Here is a 23,878-nt window from a genome sequence, read left to right on the forward strand (position 1 = left end):
CCGAGTTCTTCGGTGGCCCCTGGAGGCTTGGGGCTGCAAGCTTTGGGAGGCAGAGAGGGAGAAGAGGGAGGGGCGCCGACTGGGCAGTCCAAAGAGGAGGGGGCCTTTAATAGGCTCGCCCAGCGCCTGCTTTGCGGCGCTGCGAGTGGCGGAGGTTGGGAGAAGCCGCCCGGCATCTCCCTCTAGTTCTCGGCTGCAAATCTTCGTCCTTGCACTTGACAGTGATTGTACTTAAGCTCCCAGGGCGCGCTTTGCTTGGAAAGGCACAGGTAGGAGGCGCGGGCTGCCCGTTGCAGGCTCACTGCTCTGAGAGGAGTCTCTCTTCATGCGCTCTCCTTTCTGAGAGCTGCGGGCTTCTCCAAGTGTTTTGTGGTTTCAGTGCTGGCTGCAAAGGGGTACGTGCCGGCAACCGGGGGAGCCCGGCTGAGCCCTTGCGAGAGCGCCGCTGCGCGCTGCCCGGCGCCATGCTCCTGCTGGGCATCTTAACCCTGGCTCTCGCCTGGATACCCGCCGGCGGGTCCGAGCCAGAACGGGAGGTGGTGGTCCCCATCCGACTGGACCAGGACATCAACGGTCGCCACTATTACCAGCGGAGTCCTGAGGACTCCGGGAACCAAGGACTCATTTTTCAGATCACAGCATTTCAGGAGGACTTTTACCTACACCTGATGCCGGATGCTCAGTTCCTGGCGCCAGCTTTTGCTACCGAGTATCTGGGCGTTCCCCTCCAGGAGCTCACCCGGAGCTCTCCAGACTTGCGACGTTGCTTTTACTCTGGGGACGTGAACGCCGAGCCGGACTCGTTCGCCGCGGTGAGCCTGTGCGGGGGGCTACGCGGAGCCTTCGGCTACCGTGGAACCGAGTATGTCATTAGCCCTCTGCCCAACGCTAGCGTGCCGGTGGCGCAGCGCAACAGCCAGGGCGCACACCTCCTCCAGCGCAGGGGCGTCCCCGGAGGGCCGGCCGGAGATCCCACCTCTCGCTGCGGGGTGGCCTCAGGCTGGAACCCCGCCATCCTGCGGGCTTTAGACCCTTACAAGCCTCGGCGGACTGGCTTAGGGGGGAGCCGCAGTTGGCGCAGGTCCGGGCGCGCGAAACGGTTCGTGTCTATTCCACGCTACGTGGAGACGCTGGTGGTGGCGGACGAGTCCATGGTCAAGTTCCACGGCGCGGACTTGGAGCATTATCTGCTGACGCTACTGGCCACCGCGGCGCGACTCTACCGCCATCCCAGCATCCTCAACCCCATCAGCATCGTGGTGGTCAAGGTCCTGCTTCTCGGAGACCGCGACACAGGGCCCAAGGTCACGGGCAACGCGGCCTTGACTCTGCGCAACTTCTGCGCCTGGCAAAAGAAGCTAAATAAAGTGAGCGACAAACACCCTGAATACTGGGACACCGCCATCCTTTTCACCAGGCAGGTGAGTTGATCTGTCACCTCTTTGGACTCTCATGGCTGCATTTTCTTAGGGTTATCACCGGTAGTTCTCCAAATCTCCTTTGTGCGTGAAATGTCCCTGAGTCTGAATTCTGAGTCCCACTTTGGATCTTTCGGAGAGAGCCCGCTCTTTGCCTCAGCTGAGCTCCGGTTCACAGGCATCTGGACACACGTGGGCCGTCAGAGGAGCGTCTGCTCTTGGGAAGGTGTTGGCCTGGAGTGGCCAATCAGCGCCTCCTAGATCAGGCGCCGAGGGGCCGGAACCCAGGAAGTTGCCGCCCCAGAACCGCAGTTTGTCTCCAAGGTAGACAGGAGGCGCTCTGAGGATGGTGTTAGAGAGGGCGGGAAAGGTCCTCCTTACTGCATGGCGGCGTCTAAGTTCTTTCAGACACCCCTTCCGAGGCGTCCCTTCTTTGTAGAACTGGAAGGTGATCTAACTGTCCTAGTTCAGTACCTGGCTACATATCTCCAGGACAACATAGTCGTTTTCTTAGCTCTGACTTGGGCCTGGAAAACCTGGGTTGGGATAGAGGGAACTATCCTTTCACTGAAAGGACAGACTGAAGCACTCAGAGCATCCATTCCCTCCTTCTTTTGCCACTTTCTCGCACGTCCTTCTGTCCTGGGACTGCCCTTTATTTTAGGGGCTTCCAGTCCATTTGGGGTAGGTAGTCTAGTTAGGGCACCTGTTTGGAGCTTGGCGTTTCACTTGCATCTGAGCTGGGAACTTCTCTTTCAGTTTTCCTACGTCCTTGTTGACGGAGGGTGACTAGTTTTCCCAGATGTGTTCTCCCGAGCAGAGTAGCCAAGGTTGCTCACGACTGAAAATTCTACCTATGACTGCACTTGACCATAGAGCTCCACCCTTAGTGCTGTGGGAGAGGCGCCACCTAGCAAAGAGCTTCTGCGGAGCCCAGCTGCAGGATTGGGAGCTGAGTATTGGGGTTAGAAAGACGCTCAGATTAAAAAAAAAAAAAAAAAAAAGCAGATAGAATCAGCTCTACTTTTTGCAGGTCTTCACCTGATAGTTTGTTTTAAATAAACTATGGATGCATGAACATTTCGCAGCATAGAGTGAGAATAGTCATGTTTTTTTGGAGTCTTGAAATTTCTCAGATCAGGAGACCGGGAGGAGAAGGCATCCAAGTGACCTGCTTCCTCTGATTTTGGAGACTGCAACTTGAATCTATGCCATACTCTGTTTTGCTATTGTCATAGTCATGGCATTTGGGGGATGGCCCGGAATCCTTGGTTACCTGTGGGGGTCTAATGCTCCACCCTTTCCAAATGGCTACTCAAAGTTGGAGGGGAGCGCCTGGCCTGGAACCAGAGTCTTTCACACTAACCCATTTGGCTCAGCTAGTCCCTTCCTGGAGTTGAACATCTTCCTTTCCCAGCCTTCTCCTCCCACCACCTGGTTTCTCTAGGGAGGTCTTTGGCCTGAGTCTGCTTCCTTGTACTCATTCTTCCAACTGAGGTCTGTAGAGCTGCCACTGCCCAGCCCCTACAAGCACTGTCTGAGTCATAGGGAAACTGCAAAGGAGGCAGCTTCAACCTCTGCACACAGACCAACTCGGTCGTCAGATTGCTGGGGGGAAAAGCAAAGGCCAAGAACAGGATATCTTAATGGGGAAAGCAGCTGTTGCTCCGTCCACTACCTGGGATGCCCCTGCAGGGGTCACTCACTGGCATAAAGTAACAGACCTCAGTCTTTGCTGCCTGGTGGCTAGACTGACTTTCGGAAGCAATTCTAGGAAGAGGACTCCTGCTGGGAATGTGGACCTTGCCATCAGAAGACCTGCCTTTGAAGAAGCAATCAAACAGCGTGACAGCTTCTGCTTGTCAGTGGTGTGTGCTAGACCCAGGCTCTGTTGACTGTCCTTAAAGGGTACAAGATGTATCACCACTTGGGTCAGAAGCAGTGATGTGCAAGATGTGACTTAAAAGCTGTCTTTCCCTTAGGCATCTAGAGGGCAAACTCAGAGAGTGGGGAGGCTGTTTTGGCAGGTCCATTACCCAGGTATGTGCTTTATTCTTTAGCGTAAACATCTCTCTCCCACCTCCTTGCCAGCACAGACTTCAGGGCCTTCTGCATTCTTGGAGTCTTAGAAACTGCTCATTCCTGAAATCCTTGGGGAAGGTACTGTATTTGATGAGAACATGAGCGCACAGCTGTCCTTTCTAGACTAAGGCAGATGTGGTCTCCGGGAACCTGCAGCAGGGGTCGACTGCTCCACTGCAACACAAGAGGGACTTTTGTTTTACTTTGTAAGGGTCAGTAGTAATCCTTTCAACCAGATGTATGAGCTACTCCTCTTAACCCTGGCTTATTACAATGTTAGTGTAAGCATTGCTTTTTCAAATTACAATTTGAATATAGATAGTAGATAGATAAGACGGTTTTGGAAATGTGTTTGTTTTGTAAATCATCTTTGGCCTGTAAGGTATCTTAAACATATGACCAACGTTAGGGTCACCCATTTCTTGGTTCCCCCAGAGAAATCTGAAAAATGACTAGAGACTCTTTTGGCTGATCATCCTGTTCTGATCATGGTTTTCACTGGGGGTAGCAGTTGAGAAGTTCAGACTGTATTTCCTACTGTGAGAGAGGTGAGGGCCACTCCCGAAGAACCCCGGGTGCCAGGGGACTGGGAATGAAAGCAGTGTGAGCGAGGTGACTGGCAGGCCAGAGTTCCCTCTTTCACCGACAGGCAGAGTCACTGTGCATGAAGACAAGTCTGGGCTGGGCCGCGGGGTGACACTGCTGTCCTCTTGGCAGGCAGAGGGAGGGGTGTGGGGTTTTGAAATGAAAACACTGGACAGAAAAGACCCAGGGAGGATCCTTTACTGTCCACAAGGAGAATAAATGGATCATACCACAAGTATTTTGACAATTGGAAGAGTTTGCTTACAGATTCAGAATAAGTTCATGTTCCTGGAGAAACAGCGCACATCTGATTTTGCAAAGTGATCAGCCTGCAGGCTCATAACAGCAGGGTGAGGTCAGAGGACTGGAACCAGAATCTGTGAAGAATCAGAGCCATTCTTTCTGGGCGAACATTTATTTCTATGAGGAGAAAAGTTCCTATGGCTTCCTGTCTCCTTGGGAGCAGGAGCCAGATATTTCAAGCTGGGACTTAGTAGGACCGAATTTTCCTGCATCCTCTCTCTCTTTAGATTCCATATTTCTGCTCTTTGGGTAACTTGGTGGTAGGCTAGCTTTCACTCATTTATTCATGCATTCTTTTCATACTTATTGAGCGTCTATTATTTCCAGGTGCTATCTTAGGCTGTGGAGATACAGATATTACTAGGATGGGACCTAGGGTCTCCTATGAAACCCCCAAGGATTAATGACAATGTGGAGTGTTAAGTGCCTGGGGGAGGCTGGACCCTCCTCTGTTGGAAGCTTAGTGGCAGGTCATTTTTCTTAAGGCTGGAGCAGAGGAAGCTGCTTGGAGAGACTGGGAGCAAGAAAGGCAATGGTGTTGGGAGCTGGGAGTGATGGGAGAGGATGTTTGTTGTCTACCTGTCGGAGGCCCTCTCCTCCATCTTCCCCATCTGTCTTATTATTTGGACATTTCTTCCTTTGCGCTGACTGTGCTTTAGGAGTTGTAATTTGTGGTTTTTCTGACTGCTTATTCCTGTACTCATTTTGTCTGTTGGCTGAGTACCATTCTATGTCTCTCTCTTGGCTCTTCGCTCACCATTTCCTTCCTCACTCTCTCCTTCCTCTTTTGGGAAAGACTCTTTCTTGTCTTTCCAATCTCTTATTCATTCATTCTTTACCTTTCCACTTCTCACAATCCCAAGCTTATCGCTTATCTTCCTATTTTGGTCTTGAGTAATTCTGTGTCTCCCGAAAGGGACGTGTGTGTGTGTGTGTGTGTGTGTGTGTGTGTGTGTGTGTTCTTTCCATACCCTGCAACCTGGAACAGCCTTCCGGAACCCCATTTGAAATAAAGCCAGTTTTTTTCTATAATAAACTACTTTGCAATACAGCAGTAAAATTTAGCATTTGGATAAGAAATTAATAAAAAACTATAATATTTTATATATATCTCCCAATGCAATAAAAAGACTCACAATTTTATCAGGATCTTTTTTGAAGATATTAGCAAAGGGGGGCAATCTATAGTTTTGTACTTACTAGTTTGTAAACCCTTATCACTAAGTGGAACCTCAACCCACTCCTTTTGTTTTGTTTTTTTTTCCCTAAATTATTTTTTTTAAGATTTATTTAGTTATGCATACAAGAGCTGGGGTACAGGCCAGAGATGTGGGGGGTGAGAGGATTCACCTGAGACAGAGTGGGAAACAGAACAGGCAGAATGACTGAAATACACTGCTGAGGGGAACAGCAGACGAGACAGGGGAGGTCTGTTTCGCCATGTGGGTTGCTCCCTGACTGGCTGGGGATCAAACTCGTGCTGCAGAGGCTGCAGATTGCTCCATAATGCGGCGCTTAACCCCTTGCACCACCAGGGAGGCCCTCAACCCACTCCTTTTGGAAGAGAAGAGGCAATGTGAGAAAGAGGAGAGCAAAGCAGAATATGCTTCCTCCCTGGCTCGTAAGGATACTACTCTTCTCCTTCCTTTTCTTGCTTGTACCAAATAGCTGATATTAATGATGGAGGATGGTGGGAGGGGGGTTGGGAGGAATGTGCACTGGGATGTTTTCCTCTGATTTTTAAACACTGGTTTAATCAAGAAGGCAAATGAGGTTTTCTCTCTCCAAAGGCCTTGCTCCTCGGGCCTCCCCGGTGGTGCAGCGGTTGAGCGCTGGGTTGCGAAGCTGCCCGCGGCTCTGTGCAGCCGGGGATCGAACCGGCGCCACAGAGGCCGCGGACAGCTTCGCAACCCAGCGCTCAACCGCTGCACCACCGGTTCGATCCCCGGCTGCTCCCTGGCCACCGGAGGAGGGTCCCACATGGCGCGCAGACCTCTCCTGCCGCCCGCTGCTCCCCTCAGCAGTGTACTTCGGTCCTTCTGCCTGCTCTGCTCCCTGCTCTGGCTCTGGTGAATTCTCTCACACCCCCCCCCCCCACGCTTCTGACTGTACCCAGTGCATGTATAAACAAAACAAACAAACAAATAAATAAATAAAACATGCCTCTATTAAAAAAAAAAACAAAAAAAAACAAAACAACAACAAAGGCCTTGCTCCTCTGTTTCCTTTGAATTTCTCTGTGTTGTTTTTGCTTCTGGGTGCTATGTTTGTGCCTGGGCCTCATCATGCCTTGTTCTGGTGGTGGCACAATGGAAGAGCACAGACCTGGAGTTGGGCAGAGCTGACTTGGAATCTTGGCTGTGTTCTCTCAGCATTGGGCATGGAATGAATCAGCTAGTTGAGCTTCACTTTCCTCATCCTTAGAATGAGGGTGAAGATGACGATTGTGGTACCTAACTTACAGGGCTGTTTCAAGGATAAATTATGGAGTGTTCCAGAATTGGCACCCAACTAATGGCAGCTGTTTTCATCACTACCTTAGTAGACACTCAGTTAAGTTTGTGGTTGAATAATTACCTACAGGTTCTTTTCCAGAGCTTACATTTGGGATCGCCCCAATTGAAAACATTCTGTCTCATAGCCCTTGCAAATGTACTTACCACTTGTCTGATTATATATTCCTGCTTTTTCATGGAAATTATGGACTCCAGCACCTGACATTTCCATTGATCTGTCAACATCTTTGAGATGGGATCTCCTCACATCTTTGTAGCCCCTCCAGTGGCCCCCACCCTATTGTGTTGTTCAGTATATGTTCATGGAAGGAAGGTGCTGAGCTAAGGGAAAGTAGTTGGGGTGCTTGGGTAGTTCTCCCTACCTGAGGAATCATTAATCTGGTGTTTTGGGCTGTCAGACTGCAGGGTTGGGAGAGGACTCTGGTTCTTTTGGGATTTCATCAGCTCTTTGCTGTCATTTTTTTGTTTTTCTGGAGAAAGGGGGCGAGCAGAGAGAAGCTGGAAGACAGGGTGCATAGGAGAGATGGGGTCAGTGTTTCAGTGCAGGTGTGAGGCCAGGAGCCAGGACCTTGCTCACCCAGGAAAGCAGTGCTGATACAGCTCCAAGAACACGTGCCACTTAATGCCTTTCTGACCAACCTGCTCTCTGGAGGTGGAAATATGGAGTGGATAACCGTGACCTTTTGAGATTTCACAGTCACTTCATTTATGGGGGGCATTTGCCCTGGAAGGAACGCAGAGGCATGGGGAGAGCCCAGCTCAGAGGCTGCCACCTGCATTTCCACTCCTGGCTGCAACCCCTCCCTGTCTAACCTTGGGCTCACTCTTTGACCTTGGACTACCTTCTCTGGGTCTTTCCTGTAAAATGGGGCCTAGTAATAGCCTCTCATAAAGCTGTTGTGAGGATTCAATGAGCTAATACAGGTAGAACTCTTAGACCAGCACCTGCTACACAGTAGCCTCTCACTAGATATTACCTACTATCATTCTATTTAGTAGGCGCCTTCTCTTAGAGTCAGGGTTTGTATAAAAAGTTTGGTCTTCCTGCAAGCTTTGGGTTCTACTTCTTCCTCACTTTAGTAATTCTCGTTGTTCTAGTTACCTCAGTCTCTCACTTTATTACCATGTTGTCCATCTTGAGAGATTTATATTCTAGTGAAACTGACTCTAGATAGAAGTTATTGGTGTGTGATTTCTGTCTTTACCTAGCATTCTTAGTCACTTCGCCCAGACCCTGACTTGCTAGATATTTTTTCTCCTTCTACATTAAAAAAAAAAAAATTCCCCATCCTTGGAGATTACAAACAGAAGTGATGTTGGATTAGACAAGGAAATAGAGTGGTGCATGATGGGTATGCAGATGGAACAAGTTACAGGGGCAGTGTTAACACCGTGCAGGGCAGTCCCCACCCGTGCTGCCATCCTAACCAGTGTGTGTGATTCAGGCCAGAGATCTCTACTGCCCTTGGTGTCAAATTCTTCCTGTTCTTCTCTTCATAGCTGCATGGCCTGGGGTGAGTGAACTTGGTTCTTGGTTCACTGAACCTCAGTTTCCTCCTCTGCAGAAGGAGAGGGCGGTTGTAGTCCTGTGAGTATGATACGTGGCTGTGCTGTGGTCTTGAAGGTGTGCCCTGGCTCACTGAACGAGGAGCAGAAGTCGGCTGTATGAGGACATTGTATCTTCTGCCACATCATGGAATTTATGTGCCTGATTTTTGTGGGTGGCTCTCCCTCCATGCTCCTGGAAACTGTTGAGCTTCCTAGTATGTGATGGGGGAAATGAGAGGTGCGAATGAGGTCTGGAGGGAAGACAGCAGATAGGAGGGCAGCTGTGGGCAGGGAGGGAGCCATCAGGGTGAACACAGATGGGGCATGGGCCAGGGGTGCTCCTTAATTATTTATTTTTCAAAAGGTGGCTCCCATCCTGAATTATTTTACATAATGGGACAGTTAGAAAAGAATAATCTGGGAGGGTTAGGTTCTCGGCCACGATGATCCTTGGGTTATCTGGAAAAGCTGCTGTAGCCCGCGGAGAAATGGCACATTACCAGAAATAGTGAGGCAGGTAAGGGCTGGGCTGGAAAGCGATTATACCCACCAGGTGGGAAAGACCAGAACAGTTTCTATCTCTAGAGACTAGTGCCTGAGTTGAAGAGGTTAAAGCCGGGGGAGTGCATCTGAGTTCAATCCAGAAGGGTGGAGACATTCAGTGCCACAAATGAGGCACAACCGCCGTGGGTGTTCAAAGTGGTCCGGTGACTCTTCTTGGGACCAGACAAGCAGAGTCTCTGACCCCAACAGCTGTGTCTTCCCACCATGAAGACACTGAGGGAAGGCTGCTCTCAGCTACACCCCAAGCCTCAGGAAATTCGCAGCTCCTTCCTTGTTCCTCTTGTTTGATCCAGGGAAACTGGGGTTTCTTGATGGAAAGAACAGGTTGCTCCTGGCCAGGAAGGGCCTGCAGCTGTATTTCATTGCTCCAGAGAGAATCCACCCTCCTTGAGAGGGAGGACGGCTTTTGGCTTTCAGGGCCTTCCAGCCGCAGAGGTGGCCTGGCAGGCAGCTGAGTTCCCGTGACCCCTGAGACCCGGGGCTGACCTCTCATTTTGATGGAGCTGCTTCTCATGGGCCGGGTCGGGCACAGGACACTAGCTCTCCCTATGGGTGACCGGCACTCTGCTGGGAGTTAGTTTATCAACTATGTAACATGGGTCAGTAGACAAGATGATCCCTAGGGTCTTTTCTATTCTAAAAGCCGACCATTCTGTATGCTCCTTTCATAACCTAAAGGGCCAGGAGGGGCTGAGAGTCCTGGGCTGTGGGAAGGAGCAGAGGCTGAGGGCACTAGTTTTAGTGGGAAGTAGCTGAGAATGGGCCCTTCCACAGAGGAAGAAACTGAGGCACTGAGGAGAGACGCCGCTTGCCCACAGTTACGTATCTGCTTGGTGATGGGGCCAGCATGGGTGCCTAGGCAGCGGCTTCTTATTCCTGCACACTCTCTTGCTCAAGGCAGTAGTGCCCAGACACGGTGCAGCTTGCTTGGCCGTAGGCTCACCCTATAGGCTGTGACCACCAGGCTGGAATTTCCAGAGGCTGCCACCTTTGTGGGGGGTTTTATATTCTAATGTCCAGGACTACAGGGGCTCTGTTTCTCACCACCTCCTTCACTGTGTCCCTGCACGGGCCTTAGTCCCCTCCTTCCTCATCTTGGCCACTTTCCCTCCCGTCCTTCCTCCCAAGTTTGGACATTCGTTGTCTTCTAGGTTTCAGAGCTCTGGGGAAGAAGGGCTTTCTGGGAGAATGAGCTGTTGGAGAGGGAAGGGTACTTGAAAGGAAAGGGACTTTGAGGTTCACCCTGTGGGGTGTGAGTACAGGATGGTGAGTCAAGACTGGGTGTGCATGCCACTCAGCCTGACATGGGGGCACCTGGGTAATGTTTGATTGCTCTCATGCTTCTCTGGACACAATAACTGTTAACTCACTGGGAGGTGTGACTGTCGGCTGACTGTGGGAAGCCACGTGTGACTGCTCAGGTGGTAAACCTCAAGTGCTTTGGGTTAAATTTTGCTGATTTTCTGGACTATGACCAGTTTTCCATCTATGTGCCTCACCCCACCCCACTAGCTCTGCTGCCCACCTTCCCCCATATCAGCATGCACATGAACACACATGTTTGCACACATACAGGCCTGAAGGGAAACAAATTTGAGAAAGTGAGGGCATCTCTGAGTATGTTTATATGAACATCTGGGCTCCCTGGGAGAGCGTGAACACACATGTGTGTGCATACACACACAATGCTCATGTGCGTGTGCACACACACACACAGCTCCTTCTCCTGAGTGGAGTTGGCAGGCAATCAGCTGTGACACGGAAATAACAGTGAGGACCCCAGGATATGGACCCCAAGTGCATGTTTTTCTGCTCTGTGACTTGAGTCTTTGAGCTTCGATTTGCTCATCTGTGGAAGGTGAATGTAGTAGTCCTTATTTGGCCGGTTGTGGGGAGGATTAAATAGGGTCAGCATGGAAAGTGCATGTCTGGTTCAGCATGGACTACGTCATTGTCACGATCAGCTAGGCATCTCAATTTCCATCTTTGGCAAATATGTATATTAATGTATCTGTCCCCTGAGACTCTTGTGGAAACCAAATGAGGTGATACTGGTAACCGTAGTTTGTCAACTATAAAATGCTCTGGCATTAAAGGTGAGGATGACAAGAATGCCAGCTCCACTGAGTCAGCACTGTCTTCTCAAGGGGGGCAGAATGTGTACAAGTGTCCTATCCTGTTTCTAACTGCAGGGCTTTTAGGAGTCCGGATGCATCACTGGCCTGTGGTGCCCAATATGTCCTTTGCCCTTTCACCCTCCCATAAGTGCTCTCTGTCAGGATTGCTGCTGGAAGCCCTAACTTCTGCTGCCAGTTAAGTTTCAGTACAAAATGGGGGACTTTCTTTTTTAGCTCATGGTCCATGTAATTCACCTTTTCTTCCTAACAGCCATGATGCCCAAGCTCCCTGGAGCTTCTGTAGCCAAATGAGCTAAGTCTGGATAGGTGCTCAGAGCCTCCTTAGCTATTACCCCCTCACAACCCAAGGAAGTCAGATCTCAGCCAGGAGCAGGTGGCTGGCCAGTGTCCTTTTGACAGAGGACCTGAAATAAATTTGTGTTTGTTCAGAGGCAGTGTCATAGCAATGACTGAGGCTGCTCAGAGCTGACTCTGGGTAGGGGATGGCTACCATTCACTCCTCTTGCCTCAGTTACTATGACCTGAACCTCAACCAGCTATGGGAGTTGCCATTTCCTGGTCTGGAAGGCCCTCTCTATATAAAGCAGTTTAATTTTGTACCTCCTAATTTACTCCCACAGGACCTCCCTGTATAAGTGGATAACATCTTCTCAGGGAGCCACAGAGCTTTCTTCCTGAGGGTTCCTCCCTAGCATGGCTTGTTCCATGAATAGCCCCGTAACTGCTGGAGAAAAAGGTGCTGGGCTTGGTGAGGCATGGGGAGATGAGCTGGAACGTCCCACAGGGTGCCCTTTGTGCCTGTGGGGACTCTTCTGTCACTGTCTCTCACTTCTGACTGGTTTTGCTTCTCCTCTGCCCTGGCAGGACCTGTGTGGGGCCACTACCTGTGACACACTGGGTATGGCCGATGTGGGCACCATGTGTGACCCCAAGAGAAGTTGTTCTGTGATCGAGGATGATGGGCTTCCGTCAGCCTTCACCACTGCCCATGAACTGGGTAAGCCTGAGTTGGGGTGCGCTTGGATGGAGTGAAGAGAGATCCCCTTGGATTATTCTTAGCTTGCACTGCATGCCCTGGGTGGGGAGGGGGTAGATATTTGTCTTGCTCTCTCATGTCCTGAAGCCTTAAAGATCCCTTATTTTTCATTTTTTTAAAAAAGATTTATTTATTTATGCATAGAACTGGCCAGGGTACAGTTCTGGGGTGTAGGCCAGAGGTGTGGGCGGTGGGGGGTGGGGTGAGAGGACCCACTAGAAACAGAGTGGGGAGCAGAACAGGCAGATCTACTGAAATACACAGGTGAGGGGAGCAGCGCGCGAGACAGGAGAGGTCTGCTGTGCCATGTGGGTCAGCTCCCTGGCTGGGGTTCGAACTCAGGTAGTAGGGGTGGTAGCACTGAGACTTAACCCCTGTGCCACCAGGGATGGCACAAGATCCCTTCTTAGTGTCAGAGTCTGCCTTAGCATGGTTTTTATTTTCCCATGGGCTCCAGCCCAGTTAGCCAGTCTGGTATGTCTGACAATGTCTGGGTATGTCAGTCACTGGAGTATCTCTGCAGTCAGGCACTAAGGGGAGAATATGTTCAGTACACGATGTCTTTACACACAGATGGATGGAACAGAGAAGCTAAGAACATGACCTTGAGACATTTGCAAAAGATCTAGTGATAGGCAGACACAACCAGCCTGAAAACTGTGGGTGTGGCTCCCTAGCTTCCCCAGCTAATCCCTCCTCCCAACCGGGCCCCCCTTGAAAATGGGTAGGCCACATCCTTCTGCCTCTGAGTCCCCCTGGCTCACCCCACAGGCCATGTGTTCAACATGCCCCATGACAATGTGAAAGTGTGTGAGGAGGTGTTTGGAAAACTCCGAGCCAACCACATGATGTCCCCCACGCTCATCCAGATTGACCGTGCCAACCCCTGGTCAGCCTGCAGTGCTGCCATCGTCACTGACTTCCTGGACAGTGGGCACGGTAAGCAGGGTGGCAGAGTAGGCGCTGTCGCGGGAGGCGATGCTTGCCACCTCTCTGGACCTATCCTCTGTTAACTAAGGTGTGCATGGCCCCAAATAATTGAGCTCTGAATTGGGTGGGTTCCATTGCCTCTTAGTTCATACTCTCCCTGCCATTTAGAGACTGAGCTGGTGAAGTCCCACCTTCCGCTTTTTATCAATGCTGCCTGGCCTCTCTGCAGGTGACTGTCTCCTGGACCAACCCAGCAAGCCCATCACCCTGCCTGAGGACCTTCCAGGCACCAGCTACACCCTGAGTCAGCAGTGCGAGCTGGCCTTTGGTGTGGGCTCGAAGCCCTGTCCCTACATGCAGTACTGCACCAAACTGTGGTGCACCGGCAAGGCGAAGGGGCAGATGGTGTGCCAGACCCGCCACTTCCCCTGGGCAGATGGCACCAGCTGTGGTGAGGGCAAGTTCTGCCTCAAGGGGACCTGTGTGGAGAAGTATAACCTCAATAAGTACCAGGTAAGTGTGTGGGAGCTGCGTGGCAGGGATGGCTGGGAGGTGGGAGAACAGGGGCGGGGGTCCCCACTGGGATCTGCTCCATCAGATGCGCACCGTCTAGGGGAGACACTGGAGCTGTAATGTTACAAGACACAGACAGGTGTACATTGTGTGTTAAGACAGGAGTGTGAAAAGATGCCACTGGCGAATAGGAGATGAGAGATAAACAGTGGCTAGGAGTCGGAAAAACTTCAGTTAGGTGGTTGAATTTGAGGGATCATCCTTGAAGGATGAATCGGGCCTTGCTAGGCACACCTGGGGCAAAGTCAGGGAGGTGGGGCAGACTCAGTCTGGGTGAATGAAGCTTCTTCTGTTGGATTTTCTGCACGTGTTGCCAGGAATGTGGGAAGAACTTGACAAATAGTTGGTGAATGAATGAATGACTAGCTATGGCAGGAAGTGTTTCCTGTAGGAACAGGTGAGATGTGATGTCAGGTAAAAACACAGCAGGGTCTCAGAAGCCACTGGAACCATGTTAAGTACGAAGAAAAATTGGAGCTGACAAGGCCTGTCATGGCTGTTTCCATCTTTCCATGGTCACTGCTGTCTTTGGAGAGAGTGGCTTCCATGGGGTGATCGGGATGAAACCCAGTCCCCAGACCCGGAGGAGGGAGGAAGGAGGAAGAAAAATGTAGCCGACTGCCTCAGGGAGTAAGAGGTTGTTGGAGGGAGGTGGGAACTGGCTTGGGAGAAAGCAGGGTGAAGGGAAAGTGCTCTTTAAAAAAAAACAAAAAAAAAAAAAAAACACAGAATAAAACAGACATGTTGACACAATGAGACAGGAACTCCCCGACAGAAGGACAGATAGCATAAATATCCCGAACATATACATCAGTTCAAGTATTTCGCTTGCACGCAGCCAGTTCTTGATTAGCTCCATGTGGGTCCATCACGTTGGCTGAGCTGTCCCGTGTTTAATCCCAGGCTTCTCCAACTGGGCTGTTTCCTCTATTGCCCAACTAATATGTGTTGAGGGGATAAAAACTGACTTTACTGTCATCCTTAGAAAAACATAACGAAGATTATAAATTTTCTATCCCCTCTCCACCCTCTTAAAAAATAAAAGAACACTGCATAATTCACCCCAAAGCCAAATGGACTTTTAGGATTGCTTAATAATCTCTTATCTGTATCTTCCCTTAAAACAAACATTCAAACTGCATGTAGTGAAACGTTCTCAAACTCAGTCTTCTCTCGAGGTAAGAAGTCTGAATTGCAGGACATTTACAGATATCTAGGACAACATAATTTACCAGCAAGGCTGGAGGCTGGCCATGCCTTAGATTTCAGGACTCAGTCTTATAACTACGCTGATAGATAAGGAGAACCTGAACTCCCGTGGCGGCAAGCTGGGTGCAAGGGATTTTCATTCCTGTTGCAACATTAAATCTTCCAGTCTACTCACCCCTGACTATTATTGGACCCAGTTTTGCAGAGGAAGTCCCTGCAACTTAAGGTTTTACTACTTGCTCAAGACCACCCCTGAGATGAGGGAGAGGCCACTGGTGACTTTGACCATCCGAGCTGATAGCCCTAAGAGTCTGCTCAGAGGGGAGCAGCTGGCATTTGCTAATGAAGCTGCTGAAGTGTGTGGGTCCCTGCAGGCTGATCATGGGCATTCTTTCCCCTTGACAATACAAAGTGGCAGGATGAGATCCCCAGGCTGTACCAGCATGCCCTCTGCAGGCTCAGCGTGTGGGCGTGGCACTCGACCCCTGCAAGAGGATGACACGCTCTCTCTCACAGGTGGACGGTTCCTGGGCCAAATGGGAGTCCTATGGCCCCTGCTCCCGCACCTGTGGCGGGGGCGTGCAGCTGGCCCGGAGGCAGTGCAGCAACCCTGCGCCTGCCAATGGGGGCAAGTACTGCGAGGGAGTGAGGGTGAAATACCGATCTTGCAACCTGGAGCCCTGCCCCAGCTCAGGTGAGGAGGGGAGAGCAGCGGTGGCCTCAGCTTGAGGAGGCGAGGCTGGCGGCCATGGCCTTTGCTCTGGGTAATTGGTGGCCACCAATTCACTATACTGTGCAAATTTCTTTCAGGGTTCTCTCTCCTCACTTACCTTTGATGAGGGGTGGGAGTGTGGTGGTGTTTTCTTCCAGTTACTTAGACTGGGTGGCTAAATGGCCCAAGAGAATGAGAAACTAGAAGTTCCCTTAGTTGAACATTGAATTCTTTATCCAACATCCATGGACTTGGGTGGGAAGAAAATTTCATCTCCTTTTTTACTAACCTTTTAATCTAAAATTTGGTATTTTCTTCAATTAGAAATTTAATATGTTATCTTTTACTAATTTGTCTATCTAAAATTTTGCATTTATTTAACCTGGAAAACAAACTACAGTACTTCCAGCAGGTGACTTTGTCACCAATAGAAATACTGGGTGTTTTCCCTTGCATCACAGATGCTGCAGATTTCACAGCATTGGAGCTTATCACTCCTGCAAAATTGCAGTGGTTTTTAGACACATATTGAATGTTGCCATTCAATGCCTGAACAAGGAAGCACATCTATCACAAATGCTTTAATATATCAATGTAATTTGTACTCTTTGTAATCCATGGGGTTTATTTCATGCATTTAATAGCATTTTGTAAATACTTTTCATAGGCTGCTGAAGGATTCTGTAGCACAAATTGGTTAGGATACCTTTACAGAGGAAATTTAAGGTCAAATTCTGGGGAAGGCACATTGCCTGGGGGATCATTACCATCTCTACCCTGCATCCTTTGGTCCCACCCTGCTTAGTCCTTTGAGATGGGGTGACTTGGGTGATGAGTCACTTGGCTGAGAGTGGAGAGGAGCTGATCAGAGTCACTGGAGATGAAGCACCCCCCATCCCCAAGCATCTCTCTTGGCCACACCTCAAGCTTTAGCTTCCTGCATGTCCTTTTTCTCTCCCCAGCCTCTGGCAAGAGCTTCCGGGAGGAGCAGTGTGAAGCTTTCAATGGCTACAACCACAGCACCAACAGGCTGAACCTTGCTGTGGCCTGGGTGCCCAAGTACTCAGGCGTGTCTCCCCGGGACAAGTGCAAGCTTATCTGCCGAGCCAATGGCACTGGCTATTTCTATGTGTTGGCACCCAAGGTGAGTGAGCCTGGGGCAGGAGACCGGAGCAGGGGCCTGGTCTTCCAAGAGAGCAGTGGCTGAACTGTCCCTCTGCTTTTCTTACCCTCCTGGGGTTGCTGCAGGTGGTGGATGGCACCCTCTGCACGCCCGACTCCACCTCAGTCTGCGTCCAAGGCAAGTGCATCAAGGCTGGCTGTGACGGAAACCTGGGCTCCAAGAAGAAGTTCGACAAATGCGGGGTGTGTGGGGGAGACAATAAGAGCTGTAAGAAGGTGACAGGACTCTTCACTAAGCCTATGTGAGTACCGTACCCTGGAGGGCGCTGCAGGGAGCAGGGGTAGGAGTGAGTGGGATTGCCCCAAGTGTTGGAATCTTGGGTTAGTTTGGGATAAATCTCAGGTCCTGGCCGCTCAGTTCTTCTAAGGCTGATTATTCATTCACTCATCAAACAAAGGTGAATGCTTGAGGGGGTTACCAAGTAACAGGAGGTGATATTCAGGGATATGGCAGATAGCTGTTAGGGTCCGTGTGGAGTTTGATTAACTTCACCACTCAAATCTTAGTTCCTTATTTTCTGGATAACCTTGGGCAAGTGATGCAGTCCCTAGAATTCTAGATTTCTAGACTGCAATCTAGATGCAGTCCCTAGAATTCTAGTGGGTAGGACACTAATATGGTTTGTGCTGTGTAGTAATGAGGATTAAAGGAATTTATCCAAGTTAAATGCATTGGTAATTACCTAGTACATCACAAATGCTCACTAAGTTCATGATGGTGATGACATAACATACCTGGAGATGATCACTCAAAGATAAATGTGCTGAAGAGAAAAGATCCTGAGGCGATACAGCCAGTGTATTTAGTTATAGGTGATCTGGTGATAATCTTGCTTCCCACATTCCAGGTCGGGGGTTCCAGGGCCTCTGGTTAGTCTTGGCATTCTGCAAGCTTCGTGACCTGCCCCAGGGTTTGTGAAAGGGGAATCGGTTATGACTTTGGAAGTTCTTAAGTCTAACATTTGTCTAACACATCATCCCCCTTTGTGACCCCAGGCATGGCTACAATTTCGTGGTGACCATCCCCGTGGGCGCCTCGAACATTGACATCCGCCAACGTGGCTACAAGGGACTGATCGGCGATGACAACTACCTGGCCCTGAAGAACAGCCAGGGCAAGTACCTGCTCAACGGGCACTTCGTGGTGTCGGCTGTGGAGCGGGACCTGGTGGTGAAGGGAAGCCTCCTGCGCTACAGTGGCACGGGGACCGCGGTGGAGAGCCTGCAGGCCTCCCGGCCCATCCTGGAGCCTCTGACGGTGGAGGTCCTCTCTGTGGGGAAGATGACGCCACCCCGAGTGCGCTACTCTTTTTATCTGCCCAAGGAGCCTCGAGAGGACAAATCTCCCCACCCTAAGGACTCTCGGGACCCTTCTCTGCTCCACAACAGTGTCCTCAACCTCTCTAATCAAGTGGAGCAGCCAGATGACAGGCCCTCTGCACGCTGGGTGGCAGGCAGCTGGGGCCCTTGCTCTGCCAGCTGTGGCAGTGGCCTGCAGAAGCGGGCAGTGGACTGTCGCGGCTCCCCAGGGCAGCATGTGGCTTCTGCCTGCGATGCAGCCCATCGACCAGTGGAGACTCGAGCTTGTGGGGAGCCCTGCCCCACCTGGGAGCTGGGTCCCTGGTCACCTTGCTCCAAGAGCTGTGGCCGGGGATTTAAGAGGCGTCCACTCAAGTGTCTGGGCCATGGAGGGCGGCTGCTGGTCCGGGACCAGTGCAACCTGCGCCGGAAGCCTCAGGAACTAGACTTCTGCATCTTGAGGCCATGCTGAATAGGATTGGCCCTTCTTCTCCTCGCTCTGCCCATTGGTGCTGCCAGCATTCTGGCCGGCTGGAACTGTGGGCAGAGGGCTGTGGCCGGTTGCCCATGCCATGGTGTCCCCACATCCAGGGACAAGGACCACGGCAGAGCCAGAGAGTCCCTCCTCCTCCCTGGCCTGGGCAGGGGAAGCTGAGTAACTAATGCACAGTCTACCTCATGCCCGGCTCCTCCAAAGCCCAGTCTCGGGGAGAGGCTGAGTGGTGCGGTGCTGGGCGGAAGGCGCTGGGGCCCAGGCAGAACTTCAGGGACCTTGGCCTCCATCAGTGAGGCCACAGGCTGCTGGAAGAGCCATGGCTTGGTGGTGTGGCATCCTCAGGTGGCCCCAGGGGCTCTGAGCCGTCTCTGAACAAGGCAGGTTTTTATGGTGCTTTCGGCCTACTTTCCTTCTCTGACTGACATGGACAGAACATTAAAGATGGGGTTGGGGTGGGTGGGCAGAAGAGGAGAGGAGAGTGGGATTAGGTGTAACTGGAGCCTGGGCTAATCCATTTGGGAAGAGGTGTGTGGGGAGAGAGGGTTCTGAGGTTTCCCATCTTCCTCCGAAGCTTGGTCCTCTTCTCCCCTCTGTCTGGGTGCACCAGGGCATCTCTAGTGGGAGGACAGGCACGTAGGTGTCCCTTGAAGCTCTGTGGGTAGAAACAGGAAGTGACTAGAGAGTCTGTTGTCTTCTTCAAGAGGATCTGGCCATTAAAACAAGATGCCCAAATTTACAAGGGGTGAGGGACTCTGTGACTGAAGCAGGGAGTTTGAGGGAGATCTAGGAGGTTTTACTGTCACTGGGGCTGGGTCAGAGCTTTGGGGGAATGTCACCTTGGACGGAATGGAGGAGGCTCCAGTTCCAATGGTTTCTTCCTCCAGAGAGGCAGGGATAAATAAGGCTGACACCTTCGGCTCTGTGTTGCCTTAGACAACCTTCAAAGTGGCCACAGGGATATACCCACAAGTGGGGCATGGGAAATGCTTAGGAGGCTATGTGTCTGATGCCCACACGCTTCAACTAGACAGCTACAAGCAATCTGGCCCTGGGCACATCATGTCACCTCCCAGGCTTCTGCAGTTGGATAACGGGGTTCATTGTTTGCTACCTCAGACTATGCTCTTTGGGAACCCACAGTTGTCCCTTTCTGGGGATAGTGGTGACCCTGGTGCTTCCAGCAGACCTAGCTGCTGTCCTCTGTGGATTGAGCTGCCCAGCATGAACATGAGAGTGTGGACCTATCACCCCTATATCCCACAACCCGCTGGGGCTCCAAATACAAAGACAAAGCCTTTCTCTTTAGGTGCTTGGGGACAGGTTCCGGGAGGCACTGAGATTCAATGACTGGCCCAGGGGTGCTTGCCAGTCTCCAGTAGTTGTCGCTGGGGAACCCCTATCTTGGAGACATGTTAGGGGCCTTTCCATTAGCTCCAAGTGGGAAGATGTTTTGGGGGTACAGATTCTTTTGCCACGCAGGGCATTTCTTGAGGATGCAACTGCCACAGCATGTACCTGTGAGATTTTTCTTTTGAGTGTAGGTAATTAAGTCCCCAACTTCAATGAGGTGACATCAGAGCAAGTGACTGTCCTGGGAAAAGGGTTCAGTCCTTTGTTCTCCCCTAATAGTTAGAATCCACAAACCAACCAGCCAAACAGGCAAGCCTCTGTGTTGCTGTTCTAATCCGAGTCTAACCCCAGTCTAACCCCAGGTGAGCCCTTGAGTGAAGCTTGGGGGAAGGGAGTGTGGAGGGCATGTGGGGCTCTGAGTAGGGGAGCTGTTGCCCTTGAAGAGCAGAATGAGAATGACTGCCCCCCATTGAGAACCCTGTGGGGTTGTAGAGCGCCAGGGCAGATGGGCCCCCCACTAGTTGACGACAGCGCTGTGCCCTGTGCTCGGTGTTCCCACCCGTGGTGGAGAGGGTGGCATGGGGACTGTGCAGAAGGGACAGGGGGACGGGGCGGGAGGGAAGGGAGCTGCCGCCTTCGGGGGTCACTGGCCCTTGAGTAGAGTGGCTTTACACATCTTTTCAAGGAGGGACAAGCAATCTTGTTCCTGACACAGCAGGGTCTCGATGCCCTTTTCTGTCATGGTGTTTTTCTTTTTTCCTCTTAAAAGAACTTTGACCGGGACAACTTGGCAGGGTTATCTTGTCTTGGGCCATTTCACTAATCCAACCACACCCTCCAAGACTGGAGAGTCAAATTTCACAGCACAGGTGTCTGGTGATGGAATGAGAAGTTAAGGTGGTATCTCGGGACTGTGGAAGAAGAGGGACATTGGGGGGCTCTAACAACTTCTTTCATGGGGTGTGTGGAGCAGTAGGGGTCCGGGCTCTGGAGCCCCCTGCCTCCTCTGCCTCCCATGTGCACTGATGGAGAGTCCACCCTTTTGGGCCTGGGCAAGCTGTGTGGGGGCCAGGAGGGAGCTGAGCACAGGTGGGGGGACTTGAGCACACCCAGCCTGAGAGCTGGTTCCCGAAGGCACTCGACACTGTCATGGAGAGACACTCCCTTGGCGTTTGGTTCTTTTGCATTCCATGCACTGCAGATGGATGGGAGGACCTGGACACTGGCTGGGCTGTGTATACTGTGTATACATGGGAGTTGGCTGCTGCGGGGACAACAGCCCGCTCCTAATAAAGTTGTAAGTATTTAAAATCTGTGTCTTGCCTCTGTGACTTCCTCTCATGTATGTTCCCCATGCCTCTTGAACACCCACCATACTGGGGCTACAGTACAAGTGACAAGGACAGGGGGCGATACCGTCTCTATCCTCTGTGGTTCCAGGCGAACTGAGGAGCAGAGCAAATAGTCCATAAGCAAAGAGACAGACTAGTGACACACCAGGTAAGTGCCTAAAAGAGATAAACTGATGCTGAGAAAGACAACTGGGCTTTGGGTGTGTGTGGGGCAGAGTGACAGAGGGAGCCTGGCAGAGGAGGGGACCGGCCCTATTGAAGGGGGACTGGAGTCCACCAGTGAAGGAGCAGCAGGCTGGGGCTCCCGGGACATCAGAAGTGGGTGGGTGCCGTAAGGGTGGAGAGAAGGCCTCTGGGACTGGGCCATGGAGAGCGGGGCACAATTTGAGGTCTGAGGGTTCATCATACAGGGGTTTTCATGCACCTCTCCTTAAGAGGAGACCTCAAGTTTCCTGAGGCAAATTTCATTCTGTTTGGAGAAAATGTCTTGTTTCCTAGTTCTGTTTTGTTCTGACAGCCTCACAAGTGCACAGGCAGAGGAGGGGCATGGTGCATTTTAAAGAGCATCCAAAGAGGAGTCCAGAAACTTGCAAACTTGCGTTGGTCTCAAATCTGAGATCCTCCCTTGGAATCTCATTTCCTGTCTGCAGAGGAAGAGGGAGAGTCTGTTCCTTTAGAGGACTTCCGGTTGCAGCTGTCTGGGTTTTTAGGCACTGACATGATTTAAACTTTGGTCGATAATCATTTGGTTTCAGTTTGTGGTTCAGGGGAGAGTGGGCTTCTCGTACCTTTTCCGCAGGCCTAGGCTTGGGGTGAATGACTTCATGAGCTGGTTATGGATAGTGAGGCCCACACATGGATTGTGTGGTCAGGATGAAGTGGGGCTTGGGTGGACCTTTAGCACTTGATAGAAGTTTCTGGTGGAAGGAGGAGTCAGCTAGCAGAGCCCTCCTGATATCAGAAGGTAGAAGCCTGGGAATGACCTGGAGGGGTTCTGCTTGCTGTCTAAGCTAGCAACTGTTAAGATCTTCGCAAAATTATTCAAAATGTTGTTAAATTCCTGGACTTGTTATTTTTGTTTCCCCTCTGTTTTTCCATTGTAACAATTGCCAGTAAAACCTTTCTAAGGAAAAGTTCCCATGGGTTGGTGTGGGGGGGGGGTGAAGGAAAACTGTTTCTCTAATTACATTTCTGACACCAAAAGTGTGTGTTTTTCCCATGCCAGTTTTCCAACTCTGGAAACCAACCAGGTATACTATAACTTAATTCATATCTAACACTAACTAAGTGGACTCAGCATCAGACTCCACACACTGAAGGGCTCATTTCCATAAGGGCTCATTTCCTTCCTTCAGACACCAGTCCTAGGTAAGGGGTCCAGTGACCCACACTTCCTGCTGATTGAGCTGCAAAGTGGAGGATGCCCCCAACCCTCCCTCAAGTTCAATAATTTGCAGGGATGGCTCACAGAAGCCAGGGGAACATTTGTTTATGTTTACTGGTTTACGATAGACCAGTAAATGATGATATGATTTAGTGATGAAGGATATGGATGAAAAGCCAGAGAAAGAGGTATGTAGGGTGAGTTCTGCACGTCGCCTGAGTGCAGGAGCTGCTGCCCCCTGCAGGTAGGGTGGGGTTCGTCACCCTCCCTGCAGGGGTGTGTAGGGAAGCTATGCAATGGCAGCTTCATTACACAGGCATCGTTAATTATGAGTTCAGTTTCCAGAGTCCCTCCCTCCCCGAGGATGGGTGAATGGAACGGAAATTTCCAAGCTTCTGACTATGGCTTGTTTTTTCTGCTGGCCACCCCACATTCTGAAGCTCTCCAGGAGCCCATCCAGAGTCACCTCCTTAGAAACAGACACTTCTCCCAGCCAGGAAGCTGTAGGGGACTTAGGAGCCCCGTGGCAGTGTTATAGGGCAGCCCTGATACAAAACGGGGTGCCTGACTGTGGGTCCTCATCCGCACGCTTAAAAGGACTTATCAATGCTCTGCTGCAGGCACACGCGAAAGGTTCATAAAAGGTTTATTTACAAGGGAAGGGGAAATGAGGAAATGTACAACTCAGGGAGAAAAGTGGGAGACAAAGTTTTAAATGCATCCTACCCAATCCGCCAATCAGGAATCCCAAATGGCACTCTGAGAGCTGGTTGCAAGCCAGGAGCCGTGAAGCCAGGAGGCAAGCGATAGAGTGAGAGACCCCAAGGCCCACATGTTTGGTTTTTATACCCAACCTGGCTGCTTAACTCCACCCTCAGGTCCCAGCCACCTTCCCTTTGGTGGTGACGGTATTTGTCTTTCCCAATGTCCTGATGGCTTTGGTCTGGAGTGGGGGTGGTGTCCATAAAGCCTGTGTGGGATTAGCTTAGAACATCCTTTCCCCCTAACAGCAGGAGCATAAATAAATGTTCTTATTTTTCCTGATGTTGCAGGGGGTCATTGTATAAGGAGAGGAGGAGGCTGGGCTCCACCCTGTTGTTGGTTTGGAGGCTCAGGAACGCTCCCAGGAAGGCAATAGGGTAGCAACTCTCACTCAAGCAGCCTCCAGGAACACCGACCTGCCTGTCCTTTTAGCTTTCTG

At 51.0% G+C, this 23,878-nt stretch overlaps 2 protein-coding genes across 2 annotated transcripts in view; one reads left to right on the forward strand and one right to left on the reverse strand.

Annotated features, from left to right (window-relative positions):
* The window catches only part of ADAMTS8 (ADAM metallopeptidase with thrombospondin type 1 motif 8), a 42,332-nt gene extending 41,866 nt beyond the window's left edge, over window positions 1–466 (reverse strand). Inside the window, exon 1 of the mRNA XM_037507904.1 lies at window positions 400–466. Within this exon, the coding sequence (XP_037363801.1) occupies window positions 400–466 (67 nt within the window). The remainder of the gene's footprint in view (window positions 1–399) is intronic.
* On the forward strand, window positions 23–20,535 carry ADAMTS15 (ADAM metallopeptidase with thrombospondin type 1 motif 15). The gene is made up of 8 exons (XM_037505644.2): window positions 23–1,421; window positions 12,019–12,151; window positions 12,962–13,129; window positions 13,350–13,633; window positions 15,419–15,596; window positions 16,577–16,758; window positions 16,863–17,038; window positions 17,793–20,535. The coding sequence occupies exons 1-8, from the start codon at window positions 465–467 to the stop codon at window positions 18,565–18,567; spliced, it is 2,853 nt and encodes a 950-aa protein (XP_037361541.1). The 5' UTR covers window positions 23–464; the 3' UTR covers window positions 18,568–20,535.
* Window positions 20,536–23,878: the final 3,343 nt, after the last annotated feature.

This window comes from Talpa occidentalis, unplaced genomic scaffold (assembly GCF_014898055.3).
Source record: "Talpa occidentalis isolate TD23 unplaced genomic scaffold, MPIMG_talOcc4v2.1 talOcc4.12, whole genome shotgun sequence".
NCBI lineage: Eukaryota > Metazoa > Chordata > Mammalia > Eulipotyphla > Talpidae > Talpa > Talpa occidentalis.

Excerpts from the sequence above, each read along its gene's own strand:
- ADAMTS15 (XM_037505644.2), top strand. The coding sequence starts at position 465 with ATGCTCCTGCTGGGCATCTTAACCCTGGCTCTCGCCTGGATACCCGCC. Across the intron at positions 13,130-13,349 it reads CTTCCTGGACAGTGGGCACG|GTGACTGTCTCCTGGACCAA; the intron begins GTAAGCAGGGTG and ends GCCTCTCTGCAG. Across the intron at positions 15,597-16,576 it reads GGAGCCCTGCCCCAGCTCAG|CCTCTGGCAAGAGCTTCCGG; the intron begins GTGAGGAGGGGA and ends TTCTCTCCCCAG.